Source organism: Haliotis rufescens, unplaced genomic scaffold (genome assembly GCF_023055435.1).
Source record: "Haliotis rufescens isolate VD_foot unplaced genomic scaffold, xgHalRufe1.0.p SCAF_8, whole genome shotgun sequence".
Lineage (NCBI taxonomy): Eukaryota > Metazoa > Mollusca > Gastropoda > Lepetellida > Haliotidae > Haliotis > Haliotis rufescens.
The window spans coordinates 51,782,517-51,799,801 of NW_025964372.1; the positions used below are offsets into that span (position 1 = coordinate 51,782,517).

At 44.0% G+C, this 17,285-nt stretch overlaps 1 protein-coding gene across 1 annotated transcript; it reads right to left on the minus strand.

The window, feature by feature from the left end:
* Positions 1 to 105: 105 nt before the first annotated feature.
* LOC124145582 lies at positions 106 to 16,220 on the minus strand. Its single transcript, XM_048389867.1, has 4 exons — positions 16,126 to 16,220; positions 10,923 to 15,201; positions 3,176 to 6,053; positions 106 to 264 (listed from the first exon to the last, which is right to left on the minus strand). Exons 2-3 carry the CDS (start codon positions 14,379 to 14,381, stop codon positions 3,195 to 3,197), a joined length of 6,318 nt encoding a protein of 2,105 aa, XP_048245824.1. The 5' UTR covers positions 14,382 to 15,201; positions 16,126 to 16,220; the 3' UTR covers positions 106 to 264; positions 3,176 to 3,194.
* Positions 16,221 to 17,285: the final 1,065 nt, after the last annotated feature.

The window sequence follows — 17,285 nt, forward strand, 5'->3', positions numbered from 1 at the left end:
CACCTCGGCTGGGTGGGTCCAGCTTCACTGGTTCCCTCATCTTCCTCGGCCGATTCATCTTCTCCCATACAGCTTTATGAGGACATTCATCATTACCACCTCAGCCAATGGGCTTCACAAGGACAGCTTCGCATGGACAACTTGGGTCTTACGCATTTACACAGACAGCTTGAGCCTTATGCCTTCACAAGGACAGCTTCATCCTGACAGTACGTGGTTTCTCCGCCCTCGTCCTGGATGGACTTCAGTGGTTGATTTACCAAACTGCAAGAAAATGAAAACACAGGTTAGTAAATGAACGAGTACAAGGCCAATCAGCAACACTGCAGTGAGTGAGTGAGTTGTGGGTGGATATGAGTAGGAGTTGGGTGGGTGAGTGAGTGAGCGGGCGGTTGGGCGGGCGAGTGAAAGTTGCTCAAGGCCAGTCAGTAATACTGATGCCATGGTTGGAGTGAGTGAGTGAGTGAGTGAGTGAGTGAGTGAGTGAGTGAGTGAGTGAGTGAGAATTAAACCAACAGTATTTCAGACATATCACATCATGTCAACTAATGTGGGAGGGAAGCCCTACCTGATGCGGTACTGTAAAACCCACTGACAAACCAGGAACCATTAGCAGGTCTCCAACTCAAGATGTCATGCATGGGTCAAAAACATTGTGCAGTAAAGACACATGGAGGTAACGTATTAATGCAATGGTTGTTGAAAAGACAAATTCTTGAGATGTCAGACCCAATGACTGAATAAATGCTGCAAGTGCTAATTTTTTCCTTTGCAATTTGACATGACAGATGAGTGAGTGAGTGAGTATGGTTTTACGACGCTTTTAGCAATATTCAAGCAATATCACGGCGGGGGTCGCCAGAAATGGGCTTCACATATTGTACCCATGTCGGGAATCGAACCCGGTTCTTCGACGTGATGAGCGAACGCTTTAACCACTAGGCTACCCGACTGCCCCACATGACAGATGAGAGTGGGGAGTAAATCTTTCACTCCTTGAGCATAGTACACCACTTTTGATAGGGATTTTTCTTATCTTTTCATATACACAAAATATATTTTCATAATATGCCAAGTGTATACTTAGATAGAATGACAGATCTGAATATCCCTATCACAAGTGGAGTAGTATACATTGAGATGTGACACTAAAAAGTAAGACAGTTTCATTCTCCTAATAATCTGATAAGAGATTCCAGCGACATTTTGTCATACCTACAGACAGAGAGCTACAGAGCCTACAGAGATAACAATCACCCCTACTGTCGGCTAGTTTCCAGAGATATGATGACAGCCTGTAAATAATGGAGTCTGAACCAGACAATCCAGTGGTCGATATCATGAGCAGCGTCCAGCGCCCTTCCTGTACAATGACACACTATCAACCAAGTAACTGAGCTTGACGATCCGATCCAGTTAGCTGCCTCTTTCGCCAACTTTTGCTCACGTATACAAAGTTACACGTGTGTATTATGGCACACGTGAGGAAAAGTAACATTACTAGGCGTTCGCAAGTCAGGAGTTGTATATTGAGGTCAGTAAGTCCAAAAGCTACATCGTCAGCATCATTTGGTGGCAAGTGTTCACCATGGAAAGACTTATGTCATATTACAGAAGATTAAGGAGACAATTTCCTAACCAGTTTGGTTTGACAATACTGGTTCATATCAAGTCAAATATGTATGGAAGACTAACAGAGATATCGCTTTGTGTGAAAGTATGTACCATAATGGTATTGACAATGACTGGTAGGTTAACACACATTTGCTGAAGTGAAGGAGCACCTGCAACTTAGTGAGTACCGGTAAGTTTGGTTTTACACCGCTTTTAGCAATATTCCAGCAATATCACGGCGGGGACACCAGAACTGGGCTTTACATATTGTACCCATGTCGGGAATCGAACCACTACGCTACCCGACCGCCCCTCGAGTAACCTATTAGGAACTGGGTAAGAGAACCAATACCAGTGGAGGAAACGGTTGGCATCTTCAGAATCCTTAGGGTGTTGGCATAATTACAATGTTCGATAGAATCCAGATATGTGAGTTTTTAGCAAACATCCCATGGATGATTGGATTCCTTGCCATGTGGGAAAGGTTTGGCAGAGGTCATCAATGGTAGCGAGGAAAATGGAACTTTCCAAACAGTGCCAGGTGCAATCGACATATTCATATCCATAGATAATGAAGGGTCTTTGCGACCATTGGTATGAGATAAACTATCGGATGTCCTTGAAACTATTGGATGTCCTGATAGTAAATCTACACAGCTGTACTGTTGGAGACCTATTCTAACCCTTCCTAAAGGGGATGGGAGGGTCACTGAGCTGATAGTGACTCTACACAGCTGTACTGTTGGAGGACCTATTCTAACCCTTCCTAAAGGGGATGGGAGGGTCACTGAGATGATAGTAACTCTGCACAGCTGTACTGTTGGAGGACCTATTCTAACCCTTCCTAAAGGGGATGGGAGGGTCACTGAGATGATAGTAACTCTGCACAGCTGTACTGTTGGAGGACCTATTCTAACCCTTCCTAAAGGGGATGGGAGGGTCACTGAGCTGATAGTAACTCTACACAGCAGTACTGTTGGAGGACCTATTCTAACCCTTCCTACAGGGGATGAGAGGGTCACTGAGCTGATAGTAACTCTACACAGCAGTACTGTTGGAGGACCTGTTCTAACCCTTCCTACAGTTGGTTGGTTGTTTGGTTTGTTGTTTAACGCCGCACTCAGCAATATTCCTGCTATATGACGTCGGTCTGTAAATAATCGAGTCAGGACCAGACAATCTAGTGATTAATATCATGAGCATCGATCCACGCAATTGGGATTGATGACATGCATCAACCAAGTCAGCGAGCCTGACCACCCGATCCCGTTAGTCGCCTTTTACGACAAGCATAGTCACCTTTAACAGCAAGCATGGTTTGCTGAAGACCTATTCTAGCCCGGATCTTCACGGGTCCCTTCCTAAAGGGGATGGGAGGGACATTCAGCTGATAGTAACCCTACACAGCTGTACTGTCGGGAGGACCTATTCTAACCCTTCCCACAGGGGATGGGAGGTACGCTGAGCTGATAGTAGCTCTACACAGCTGTACTGTTAGTCTTTTTAAAGCACACTCTGTACAAAGGGAAATATGATAAGTGTTGCTAATTAATTAACAGACCTACACAATCATGCCTCAGCTAGGTGGGAGACCGCCCGGGGAGATTCAGCTTGTAGTAGACGTTAGTGAGCAGCTGGTCTGTGTCGCTCATCAGGGCGTTCAGGGCATTCTCCAAGCTGGAGTTGGGGTCCAGGGAGTCCAGGTGGATGGGGGACGAGATACTGGCAGTGTCCAGCAACATGTCTTCAGACTCCTCTTTCGACCGCTCAGTAGCACTGGTGTCACTATCGTCCTCTTCATTCAGGTGATCTTCTCTGGCCTGTGCATTGACCTGACATCCATTGGCTCGTACATTGACCAGATCTTTGCCTCCCTGTGCAGTGACCTGACCTTCACTGACTCGTACACTGACCTGATCTTTGCCTCCCTGTCCAGTGACCTGATCTTTGCTGGCCTTGGTTTTGACCAGATTATAACTGGCCTGTGCACTGACAATATCTTCTTCTGCCTTGACAATTTCATCAGCACCTGATGCACCCTGGCTGCTGGACTGTTGAAGTCGATTATTTCCCCCGGACTCCCTCTTGACTAGGTCCTTCTCACTGGTGTTCACGCTGGCTATAGTGTCCTTGCTGGGTTTTCCTTCGTCTATGTCACCATGGCCATATTCCTCCCTGCTCTGGGTTTCAGGATTCTCTGCCTCAACCTCGGCTGGTAATGAAATAATTTGAATGTCTGATACTTCCAGCGAAAGATTTGGATGTTTGGATATTTCTGCTGTCACTCCTTGTGCTTCGACTAGTGACACTTTCATATCACTCTTTTCAATGTCATATTTGAATTTATCTGGTAACTGAATCCTGTTTTTGACCTTATTGTGCGTTTTCTTATGTTTCCGCAAGTCACTCGCACATACATAACCCTTGGAACAAATATCGCATTTATGTGTTTTCAAGCTATCATCATGACGACGAGCATGTTCAGACAAAGCATCAGCCTTCAGAAAGCCCTTGCCACACACACGGCACTCGTGAGGGCGTTCTCCAGAATGTACTCCACGATGCAGCCGCAGATCCCTCTGGTTGACGAACTCTCTACCACATTCCTCACACTGCACAGTCTTGCTCCGGCAGAACCTCCTCTTGTGGACTTTCAGGTATGAAGGGTCGGCAAAGTTCTCCCAGCACAGATCACACTTCAAAAGCCCCTCCCCGGTGTGCGACTTCATGTGGATCTTCAGATAGGCAGCTTCTCGGTAGGACTTCCCGCACACCTCGCACCGATACTTCTCATACCCAATGTGTGTCTTCCTGTGTGACTGGAGGTAGTTGTTGGTGGGGAAGGTCTTGCCACAGATCTCACACACAAGAGGGTTCAAAGTGTTATGGATCTTGGAGTGTTTCTGAAGCTGCCCATTGGAAGCGAAGTCCTTCTGGCAGCATCCACACTTGAATGGTTTCACATCTCTGTGCAGTAGGAGATGCTTCTTGAGAGATGCCTTGACCGTGAATGTCCTTCCACAGGCGTCACACTTGAACTTCTTATCTCCTGTATGCTTGGTACGGTGGTACTCCAGATCTTTGGCCGATAGGAAAGCTTTAGGACACAGGTCACATGTGTGCCGTTTCCCTCCCAGATGGAGTTTCATGTGCTTTTGGAGGTGTAGCCTCGACACAAATGGCTTGCCACACAAACCACACGTGAAAGGTCGATCTCCTGTGTGGACACTTAGATGAGCCTGCAACTGTGTCCTCAAATGGAAGCACTTCCCACACTGATCACACTTGAAGCTCTTGTCAGCCGTGTGCTTTGTGCGGCGAGTCGTGGCCATGTTGGTTTTCTCGCACATATCACGCTGGCTGGGCTGCCCTCCATCATGGACGCTCCTCTGAAGTCTCCTAGCTTGGGAGTCATCGCAGGATTGCTCACTGCTGTCACCATTGTAACATTTCTCAACATGTACAGATTTCATATGCTTTGTCAACTCCAGTTTTGCCTTAAATACATTATCACACATAGAACAAGGGATGTCATCTGATTTATTATATAAGTTCACACTTTCTGGATTCTCTCTCCTTTTTGTTCTTCGAGTTGGCGGCAAAGTTCTGGGGCATTTTGATCTGCTTACTGCTTGGTCGGTCAATGAGCATAATGCTGTCAGGTTGGTGTCGTCAGTCTTTCTTGCTGGTCTCTTTCGCCCACCCCGCCTGAGACGATCACTGACACTGCTCTGTACATTTCCTTTTTCCATGTTCAGGGTGTCAACTGAATCAGAAGTTCTATTCCTATTTCCTGCACCTGAACATTGCTTCCTACAGCCTGATACAGTGGGCGAAAACGTCCTGTCTCCATCAGCGGTCTCATTCAGCACATGTACCACAGGCAGTCCCTTCATACCCCACGTACCGCCGTCATCCTGACTAGCGTCTCTAGAGTCAACATTCTCATCACCAGACACTGTACCACAGCATCTTTGTTCATCAACCCGACTGTCTCCAGTGTCAGTGACAGACTTGTCACCAGAGACAATACAGGAGCACCTGTTGACAGCTGTCACCGTGACATGAAGGACAGTCTGTCGACCCTTCTCACCACAATCTGGGCAGTCATCAGCCACCACAGACCTACCCTCTGAAACACCGGTCACTGTGCCCTGGACAAAATCTTCATAGTGTGGATTCTCACCACCTTCATATTCAAACTTCAATCTCATTTCTAGAGCTCCAAGCACAAAACTAATGTTGGAAACGGAGCACTGAAGATGCGATTTGTTAATGTCATTTTCAACCAGTCCGACCCCTCCCTTCACTTGTGACATCTCTTTCTTTGATCGTGTCATCATCAATTCAAATGCCAAAGTCTTCCTGTTATTTCCAGAGGTGAGGAACGAAGGTGCCAGAATCACATCCCTGGGACCAGGATCCTTTAGACCAGCTAGTTACTCACAAAACACATGACAGTCACTCACTTTGATTTTCACAGAACCACCTCCAGATCACTGACCAATTTCCTCTCAGTGCTGGTATCCATAACGTGGTCATATCCATACCATAAGCACTGAAAGAACAGGAAATGGCCTTGAAAGTTTGCACGGCTCTAACACATGTTAAGCTTTAATGGTTGGTCCTTACTACATGTTGACAAGGCATGGGTCTGGACAGGATTACTGGAGTCATGCGTAAGAGTGAGTGAGTGAGTACAGTTTTACGCCGCTTTTGGCAATATTCCAGCAATATCACGGCGGGAGACACCAGAAATGCGCTTCACCCATTGTACCCATGTTGGGTATCGAACCCAGGTCCTAGGCGTGACAAGCAAACACTTTAACCACAAGACTACCCGACCGCCACTCATGCATACGACCATCCCCAGTAGGTCTTCAAACGAAAATATGACAAACAAATTCTGTGACTGAAAATATGTATATTTTGAACTTTAAAACAATTCTTTATGTTTCTTATTACAGTATCATTTCCAAAGGCATTTTGGGGAGAGGGGGAAGGGGAGATATAACCGCACAAGATGATCCATTAAAAGAACAACATATAACCATGATAACGTTCTGAGAACATGAAACTTTTCAACAGGAGAAAATATTGTAATTTGAATCCATGAACAAAAAACAAAAGGTAGACTAAGTCAAACCGTTATATTAACAGGTTAAGACTGGCCGTCTGACTGTTAGTAATTTTGTTTAGAACAGAGCAATATCTAAAACTTTAAGATGAAACTACTCTGAACAGTACTTCAGTGTCTCAGTTATTGATCTCAACAGTGTCTCAGTTATCGATCTGAACAGTGTCTCAGTTATCGATCTGAACAGTGTCTCACGTGTAGATCTGAACAGTGTCTCAGTTATTGATCTGAACAGTGTCTCAGTTATTGATCTAAACAGTGTCTCAGGTATTGATCTGAACAGTGTCTCAGTTATCGATCTGAACAGTGTCACAGTTATCGATGTGAACAGTGTCACAGGTATTGATCTAAACAGTGTCTCAGGTATTGATCTGAACAGTGTCTCAGTTATCGATCTAAACAGTGTCTCAGTTATCGATCTGAACAGTGTCTCAGGTATTGATCTGAACAGTGTCTCAGTTATTGATCTGAACAGTGTCTCAGTTATCGATCTGAACAGTGTCACAGTTATCGATGTGAACAGTGTCACAGGTATTGATCGTAACAGTGTCACAGGTATTGATCTGAACAGTGTCTCAGGTATTGATCTGAACAGTGTCTCAGTTATCGATCTGAACAGTGTCTCAGGTATTGATCTGAACAGTCTATCATGATTCGATCTGAACAGCGTCTCAGTTATCAATCTGAACAGTTTATCAGATATTGATCTGAACAGTGTCTCAAGTGTAGATCTGAACAGTGTCACAGGTATATTAACAGGTTAAAACTGGCCGTCTGACTGTTAGTAATTTTGTTTAGAACAGAGCAATATCTAAAACTTTAAGATGAAACTACTCTGAACAGTACTTCAGTGTCTCAGTTATAGATAGATGTTTATATAACAGATAAGGTTGATGTACACTGATTGATAGGTAGTTATGATAAACAAGTTTATACAAGAGATAGGGTTGATGTACAGTGATTGATGGGTATGGGATTAACACAAGGATTACTAAGAAGGAATGTATGGGAAGCCAGTGGGGAGATAATAGTTCAGTGTTGTTTTGTTATATAAACATCTATCTATTGTTATGTATATATATCATGCTCATACCTAGTTTGCCTCAGCCCTCCATAATCAAGAATCCAAAAACCACAAAAAAATCCTAATACTTACCGACTCCCTAAGTGGACTGCAAGCCCTCCAAAACAAAAATACCAAAAACCGACCTAAATTAATAAATCAAATACTTAAAAGCTCCAACGACCTAACTAAGGCAGGCAAACAAATAACCTTCTTGTGGATACCCGCCCACGTAGGAATATACGGTAATGAAAACGCCGATAAAGCAGCTAAACTATCCCTCAAAATCCCAGAAATAAGCTTAAACTTACCCATCTCAAAATCAGAAATTAAAAGTGTAAACAAGCAAAAAATCACCAAAAAATGGCATAACCTATATCTAAACTCAAATAGCCAAATCAAAAAAGTGCTCAGCAAACCACTAACCAAACCAAAAATTCTCCATCCATCCAAAAAAATCGACAGAGTAATCACTAAACTCCAAACAGGACACACCAACCTAAATAACCACCTAAAAAAAATTTAAAAAACACACTACAGGTAACTGCCCACACTGCAAACAACCAGAAACCCCAGAACACGCACTCATCCACTGCACACACTACCTAACACATCGAACCGCATTACAAACCACCCTCAATCTAAACAAGGCTCTAACTCTAGAAGCAATACTAAACCCACAAAATAAACTAGAAAACTTCAAGGCCTTAGGCGTATTCTTAATCAAAACGGAACTAATAAAACGCATCTAAAAACACAATAACTCACCAAATCAAAATCACATAAACAAACAAACATCCACCATACCCAGCTCCCTTAGTTCTCCTCCCCAATCCCATCGGCATCTATTCCAAATCTCAAAATTCCCAAATTCTATATAAGCAACCCCTAAAACCCCCCTCTTGGGTTGCACAGACCACCTTCGCCCCTTTCGGAAACACATTAAATGGCCTGGCCGGGCCCGTGTGCGAAATACACATCAGTCGGAAAGCGCACGTTAAATCTCCAAAGTAAGTAAGTAAGTAAGTAGTTTGTACATCATTTGCTTGATAACGGTGTTAGAATCTACACCGAAACGTCGCCCAATTGTAATAAAGAAGTTGCTCATCCATAACAATTTTGTCTTAGTTACCATTCCAACTTCTAAATGCCACTCAAAGAAGTTAAGCAGACCAAGGCTGACAACCTTGGATGAACTCAGTCAGGGGTTTCTCACAGTGGGGCCCCAAGTGCCAGTGAGTGAGTGAGTGAGTGAGTGAGTGAGTGAGTGAGTGAAAGAGAGAGAAAGAGAGTGAGAGAGAGACAAAGAGAGAAAGAGACACACATGGGTATGGTGCTGACAAACCTAGAAACATAATTGGGTGAACCGGGATTCGAACCCATAAACATAGGTTTCTGGTGTGCCCAAGGGACGCAACTCTGCACAGCGAATCGTGGCGCCTGGACGACTGGGCCCCAAGTGCCAGTGACCTTCACCCTGCCCTTCACTCCATGTACACACGTATGGCTGCCATCCTTTCCCGAGGTGGTCACACAAACAGGGTTTACCTTGACTTACAAAAGTTTGGGTCCGGGGTACCCCAATAATTAATTTTAAGGGTCCTTGCAGGCAATATGAGGGTTCTGTTTAGTAATGAACTGCTGTAGCGTACTGTACGTTTTGATTATTACTTGAGAGCCTGGAATGAATCAATGATCATGTGGACAGTGGTCAAGACTGATGGATGAAATAACAGACACCCATAACTGTTCATGATAAGCAACTATGTCTTTCAGTTTGTCACAGTAAGCAAGTAAGTCTTTAAAAGGCATTTAGAAGTGAGTGAGTGAGTGAGTTGGGTTTAACGCCGCTTTTAACAGTATTCCAGTTATATCGCAGCGTGTCAGCTTAATGTGGGAGGAAAGCCCAAAGTGATGCAGGTCTCAGACGTTTACCACTTCGGTGAAACCCACGAGCACGGGTATGGTGCTGACAAACCTAGAAACATAATTGGGGTGAACCGGGATTAGAACCCACAATCATAGGTTTCTGGTGTGCCCAAGGGACGCAACTCTGCACAGCGAATGGCAGCGCCTTAGACGACTGGGCCACCCGTGCCCCCATTTAGAAGTGATACACATAAGGAAGAGAATTTATGGATGTCAACTTCTTTATTGAGGAACACAACGTTTCTGGGTATAAGAACATTCCCTTGATGAAGAACTAAGCATATACTTCGAAACATTGTGTTTCCCATAATAAAGAAGCTGACATCCATATATTCTCTTCCTTAAGCGAGCAAGTAATCATTAACACTAGGGCTGCAACGAATACACTATGGGGCGAATATGATTCATATCACGAATATAGGGTAAAGAATACGAAATATTAATTCACAAATACAATAACAAGTCAGCAGCTGATGTATTATTTATTATATTCAGTGAAACAATAACAAAATAAATTATTTGACATGGTTTGTTAATTATTAATTTATTGTATACAATTCATTATTATACATTTATATACTGCACTTATCCAGGAACTAGTATCTGTTCAAAAGCGACAATGACCAGTGACAACATTACTGTCAAATTAAATATCATAAGAGTGTTGTCTTTGAAAGAAATCTATGCATATAATATGTTCTTATGGATATGTTTAGGTACAGGGTATGTAAATGCACATGATTGCATATTCATAAATATTCGATTCTAGTGGCCACGAATAGCGAATTCAATTCCTGAATGGATACGTTTCGATTCACCGAATACGGGAGTGAATCGTAACAGCCCTAATTAAGACTACATAAATTTTCAACATGTGGAATTTTCAGATTGTGGCTTGCATGATTACAGTGACATTCCTCATCTACAAGCATTCAGTGTTCCATGGGAATGAGGTACCAGAACGTGAGATTCACTGAGAAAACTACTACCAACAATGATAGTCAATCTACAAACTATGAGATGATTAGTGTGAGTGTCTATGAATGACTGAATCCTTCATGTATGAGTCACAATGGTAACACCACTCATTTGTGGATATAAACATACAAAATAGCAAAACAACACCTTGTTCTATGGGCATCACAACGGATGTCACCATCGCTTAACATGCAGTCAGGAATTGTCCTGCATGTCACAGATGCTGTAATGCTGTCCGTCATACACGATCTGACCCTGGTCGGTCACCATCATGGTGGAGTGGTCACCCCGGGGAAGCATCATGTCCCCCTGGTGAATACTGGACAGGCTGCTGGAATACAGGCCACTATCAGGGCCGCCAACAGAGGATATCATGCTCCGAGCCCCACCCCCTGGCTTCAGGTTGGAGGAAGGTTGGGTGTAGTCCCCCTCTGGTCTGAAGGTGGCCACAGTTGACTGAAGGCCGGTCTGAATATGAGAAAACTGACCAGTATCAGGATCTGAGGGTGCATGTGACATATATCCCGTATGACTTGAGGGTGCAAGTGATATATGTCCTGTGTGACCTGAAGGTGCATGCGATATATGTCCCATATGAAGATTTGAGGGTGCATGCGATAAATATCCTGTATTATGAGCTGAGGGTGCATGTGATATACGTTGCGTATCATGAGCTGAGGATGTATGTGATATATGTTGCGTATCATGAGCTGAGGATGTATGTGATATACGTTGCGTATCATGAGCTGAGGGTGCATGTGATATATGTTGCGTATCATGAGCTGAGGATGTATGTGATATACGTTGCGTATCATGAGCTGAGGATGTATGTGATATATGTTGCGTATCATGAGCTGAGGATGTATGTGATATATGTTGCGTATCATGAGCTGAGGATGTATGTGATATATGTTGCGTATCATGAGCTGAGGATGTATGTGATATATGTTGCGTATCATGAGCTGAGGATGTATGTGATATATGTTGCGTATCATGAGCTGAGGGTGCATGTGATATACGTTGCGTATCATGAGCTGAGGGTGCATGTGATATACGTTGCGTATCATGAGCTGAGGGTGCATGTGATATATGTTGCGTATCATGAGCTGAGGATGTATGTGATATATGTTGCGTATCATGAGCTGAGGATGTATGTGATATATGTTGCGTATCATGAGCTGAGGGTGCATGTGATATATGTTGCATATCATGAGTTGGTGGTGCATGTGATATTTGGACCTTATCATGAGCTGAGGGTTCATGTGATATATGGCCCATATCATGAGCTGCGGGGGCATGTGATATATGGCCCGTATCATAGTCAGTGGCCTCAGCATAACTGGAAGGTCTCCCATCCCCTGTCGTGCTGTGTGCCATGGACCTTGCATCTCTAGATGACAGCTGCTCTGCTGTAGTGCTTGGCTCCAAGTCTCCGTCACAAGGCTCCCACTCTGGCTCCGTCTGGGGCATGTCAATATCTCTGTTGCCTGGTTTCAGATTATCAGGGAGTGTTGCTCGAAGCTTCACCTTTCCATGTCTGACTTCGTGCTTCCGCAATTCATTTGTGTTAATGAAGGGTTTACTGCACACTTTGCATCGGACGCAGTTCTCAAGAGTGTGCCGTTTGACATGTTCGGATAAAGCTTCAGGCTTAGCGAAGCCTTTGCCACATGTTTCACAGCCAAACGGCCTCTCCCCGGTATGGATGCCCATGTGGCTGGTGAGGTCGCGGTTGGTGGGGAATCCCCGGCCACACACGCTGCAGTACTCCAGTCTACCCTTACAGTACTTCCGCTGATGCAGCTTGAAGTAGGAAGGATCGATGAACCAGTCCCCGCACGAGTGACACTGGATCAGGTTCTCCCCGGTGTGAGTCTTCCTGTGGATCTGCAGGTACCACGCGCTGCGATAACTCTTCCCGCACTGGTCACACTTGTGCTGCTTGTAGCCCTTGTGGGTAATGTCATGGGAGTGGAGATTGCTTGCTGTGAGAAAGCGCTTGCCGCACAACTCGCAGATAAACTTCTTGTCATCACTGTGTATCTTCATGTGACAACGGTACTGCAGCTCCGTGACACACTCCTTGTCACACACTTCACACTTGAACGGCTTCAGCTCACTGTGGAGAAGGATGTGCTTCTTCAGGGAGCTCCCCATCGTGAACGTCTTGTCACACATTGTACAACTGAATGGTTTGTCTCCTGTGTGGACCCGGCGGTGAACACTCAAATCCCTCAGATCAAAGAACGCCTTCGGACAGGAGTCACATTTATGTGACCGTACACCTGTATGGAGCCTTGCGTGTCTTTTCAAGTGAGAGTTGGTCAGACAGCCTTTGCCACACACAGTGCAGGTGAATGGACGGTGTCCAGTGTGGATGCCCTGATGGCTTCTCAAGGACATCTTGGAGGAGAATGTCTTGTCACAAGAGTCACACTTGAACTTCTGTTTACTGTGGCACTTCCTGTGATTGCGCAGCGCGGAGGAGTCTGTGTAAGTCTTCCCACACGTGTCACACTGATACGGACGTTCGCCGGTATGGATTCGAGTGTGAACCCTCAGAGAGGAGGCATCAGAAACAGATTTACCACACGTGCCACATTTGTACACCTTGGAAGCCTTATGAGTTTTCATGTGTCTTGTCAGATTTTGTACACTCTGAAAGGAAGAGCCGCAGTCAGAACACACAAAGGAAAGAGAAGTGGAATGAGTTTTTTCATGTTTTTTCAGCGTTTCCAACGATTTGAACCGTTTGTCACACAAATCACACTTGGCATATTTACAGCCGCTATGACACTTCTCACCCTTTCCTGTCACAGTTGTCTTATCTTTGCCACATGTTTTACATTTATATCCAGATGCATTTACCCCCATGGCCTCGTCCTCTCCTTTCCCCTCCATCACAGTATTCTTCCTCCTCCTCCCACCTCCCCGACCACCCATTCTGTCACACGCAGCTCCTGCAGCTTGTTCCCGTTCCTTCTCCAGGAGAAAGTCATCATCATCACCACCACCATCACTAGCAACATCATCCATTATGCTTTCACTATCTGACATACTCTCAAAATCTTTATACGTCATTTTAGTTCTAGATCTCCTCGGCCTTTTAGATAAACTGTTATTTTCAATTTGAGAATCATTTTCAGGTGCTTCATTTCCAGGATGGGACAATTCTGGAAAGATGTCTTTGTGAAGTTCACAATCACCCTTCACCTGTGAGTCTCCATCAGTGACCACCCCAGTCTTGGCACAGCTCTTCTGGTCTGCACAGGATCTACTGGTCAAGCTTCCATGGTCGTGACAGATGTTACATTCAGACTTAAAATCAGTGGCAACAAGGTTGAAGCTAACTACAGTGTCTTGTTTCTGCATCTGTTCTCCACAAACACAACTCTCATACACTTCAACTGGCAGAATCTTAGCAGAGACATCACTGCACTTGATTTCTCCATGAATGAATGCACTGAAGATGTGTCTGTGGGAGTCGCTCACCCCTGGGTCGACCTTCAGACTTACCTCCAAGGCAGCATCCGACACTGTGGCCTGGACATACGAACACTGCAGAAAAGCCAAAAAGGTCTCTTCTGGACTTGCCTCTGTCTTGTTCTTCACCTTGGCTCTTCCCTTTGGCTGGCCTCGTTTGCGTCGGCCCTTGTGCATGATGAAAGCAGAACTCACACGGCAACTAGACCACTAGTCCGCCAGCAATTTTCTCATGAAACATAGTAACATCCGAAACGAATTTCATATTTTTTTGACATAACTCTTGGTATCTATTCCTGTGACATTAAACTTTGGGATAATGTTAATGTGGCATCAGTAAATCTTCTCCCCAGTGTGAGAGCAGCTCCACCAGAAGTACTCGTAACATCTCCAACATCATAAATCATCAATTTTCTCTGGGGTCTTTTTGAAGCCAATCACAAATATGTTTTTCCCAGACACTTTCCTTTATCGGTGATGCAACGAAGGTGATGCAGTGAAGGTGATGCAACGAAGGTGATGCAACGAAGGTGCTGCCACCGTGCATTCCTATCAAACAAGAACCAGTTGTGACCATCACTACCTTGGGGACACAGCCACACTGCTACGCCGGATATCATTAACCGCCAATATTTACTGCAAACACTTGCAAAGAAACTTTTCCACTATATCCCAGGATCCATCGTTCATAAATGCTATAAACATGCATCAACAGAAGTAGAAAGTCCCACTTATTCAACGAACAACCAGTCTAAAGGCCATTCAAAAGTAGAAATCTAGTTGGAATCTTTCACAAATAAGCAGTTTCTCTTTCAACACGTTTAACAGGACAATACTGAATACACTGTATGGTTGCCAGAACTACTCCTTGCCAACGCCGACTCCTCCATCACACAGAGTCCTGATGTACATGTAATGGTTGTGTACACAGACTAACGACACACAGTCTTCCCCAGCCATGTTCAGTTACCTCCCTTTGCCAGGCTTGCGATGAAACCTGCAAAAGGAGGAAGATGCTGAACATGCTGAAGGTAAGACAGTCTTGGAAACTAAGCACGAAAGTCATACCGTTCTTAATGCAACCCTAATGGTAAAAGTTACAACTCCAAGGTGATTGAAATTGTTTAGGATCTAATCTCAAGGACCCCATGATTCCCATCAATTCTAACACTGTAAGGAGCAATACTGCAATACAGGTTCCAGATGGGTTCAGATTTTTCCATGAACTTCTAGCACTGCTAACCCTAATGATCGTAAAGGGGTATATGAGTGGAAAGGGATCCAAGGGCTAGGGAAAGATACTGTCTGGATTAGCAAAGTTTCACTGTAAAAGGATAGTGGGTCACTGAATAGGATAGTGTGTCACTCCCAAACTTTTCGAGTCTACCAGCCCTAACTTGAATGTTGGAATTATTTCAGTAAACAGTTGTCTTCAGCATTATAATAGTCATCAGGTAAGATCAGTGTACGTGTGCGTGTGTCTGTCTGTGTTGTGTCATTAAAACAATGTTATATAATAACTTGGGTGTGGGGTCCGGAAAATATTATCCTAAGTCACTCACACCCCTCCCATAATAAACGACCTGTCCCTTACTCTAGGGATGGAAAGGGGTTACCCCAAGTTACGGATTGAGGGGGCTCGCGAGATCAGTGAAGCGAAAGCCACAGCGTGCATCAGGAGCTAATTAGGTCGGAACCGTTAGCTCTGTTACCTGCGCCCGGTACACTGCAGTCTTGATTATTATGTAACATGACATTCATCATCAATGTCTTGTTGGTGATCCCATATATTCACTGTGGCAACTGTGATGCACAGGCAAACAGGACTCATCCGTGTAGTTTGTCTGAGCAGACTAAGATTGTCCGCCATAGCCACTGCAATAAACAATAAAGTATTAATAACAGGAAAGTATTCAATTACCCGCATTGATGATTGTGTTTCTCCTTCCTTGGCGCTTATTAACGTATTCGTTAGAAATTAACCACGCAAATTTCGTCGAGTCTGGTGGCAATGGCTGCTCTTAATTCAAGGGAGGTAATGCTTGAAAACAGCAATGGATACCGCAATGGAAAAGTTGATTCGACGACTTTTTATTTTTATATCTTTACTTGTGGTGGAATATAATTCTTCATGTTACAGAATAAATCCACAACTCCTGGAATATATATCGCTTCCATCATTTAGACAATACATAAATTAGAATGGCATTTACTCAAGCTTCACTTTTGAAAGTAATGTGGTTCGAACTTCAGGTGGTATGTTATTTTATACTTGCTATACAGTTAAGTACGGTTATAACGAACTCAAAGGGACTACTAATTTTAGTTCGTTATAACCGTAGTTCGTTATAAGCATATATACAGCATTACTACGGGAAATAGGCGCGACCAAAAAGTAAGTTCGTTATATCCGTCAGTTCGTTATAAGCTTGTTCGTTATAACCGTGGTTTACTGTACTTATCTGGGTGAAAGGGAACAGAATACAAACACCGTGAAACCTCGCTAGTCAGGGCGGTTACGTTTGTGTTGAATCGCCCGGATTTAAAAGGATCAGATATATCAGGGTATGAAACTCCCAAAACATTCAGCCAGACCACAGGACTGGCTAGCTGAAATACTTGCCAGCCCTGACCAAAATCTGCCTGCCCACTATAATCATATGTTTCTCAGGATAATTTAATTAAAAATATGAAAACTGATTGCTTGTAGCAAAAGCGCATCGCTAAATGTTAGGTTGTCTAAAAGCTAACGGGATATCTTTTTGGTTACATTTTATCATTCTTCTTTACATGTGAATTAATGCTTATCATCGGGAAATATTTAGAATATTTTCACCTATGAAATATGACCCGACCGTCGGACAGGGTGATTTGAAAATCTGGCAGCCCGAGTTGAAATCAACCCGTCTCGGACGGTCGGGCAGGCAGGTATTTCGAACGCTGGATATAACAATCATGGTTATGACGTAACGTATCGTTGTTACAATATTATATGTAGTTATACCTGTATGTGTATAGAAATATGCTGGTTAATACAGATGTGTTGGAACTACGCCGAGATAACTTGTTTGTTTGTTGATT

Excerpts from the sequence above, each read along its gene's own strand:
- LOC124145582 (XM_048389867.1), bottom strand. The coding sequence starts at position 14,381 with ATGCACAAGGGCCGACGCAAACGAGGCCAGCCAAAGGGAAGAGCCAAG. Across the intron at positions 6,054-10,922 it reads TCTGTGACATGCAGGACAAT|CTAGCTGGTCTAAAGGATCC; the intron begins TCCTGACTGCAT and ends TTTTGTGAGTAA.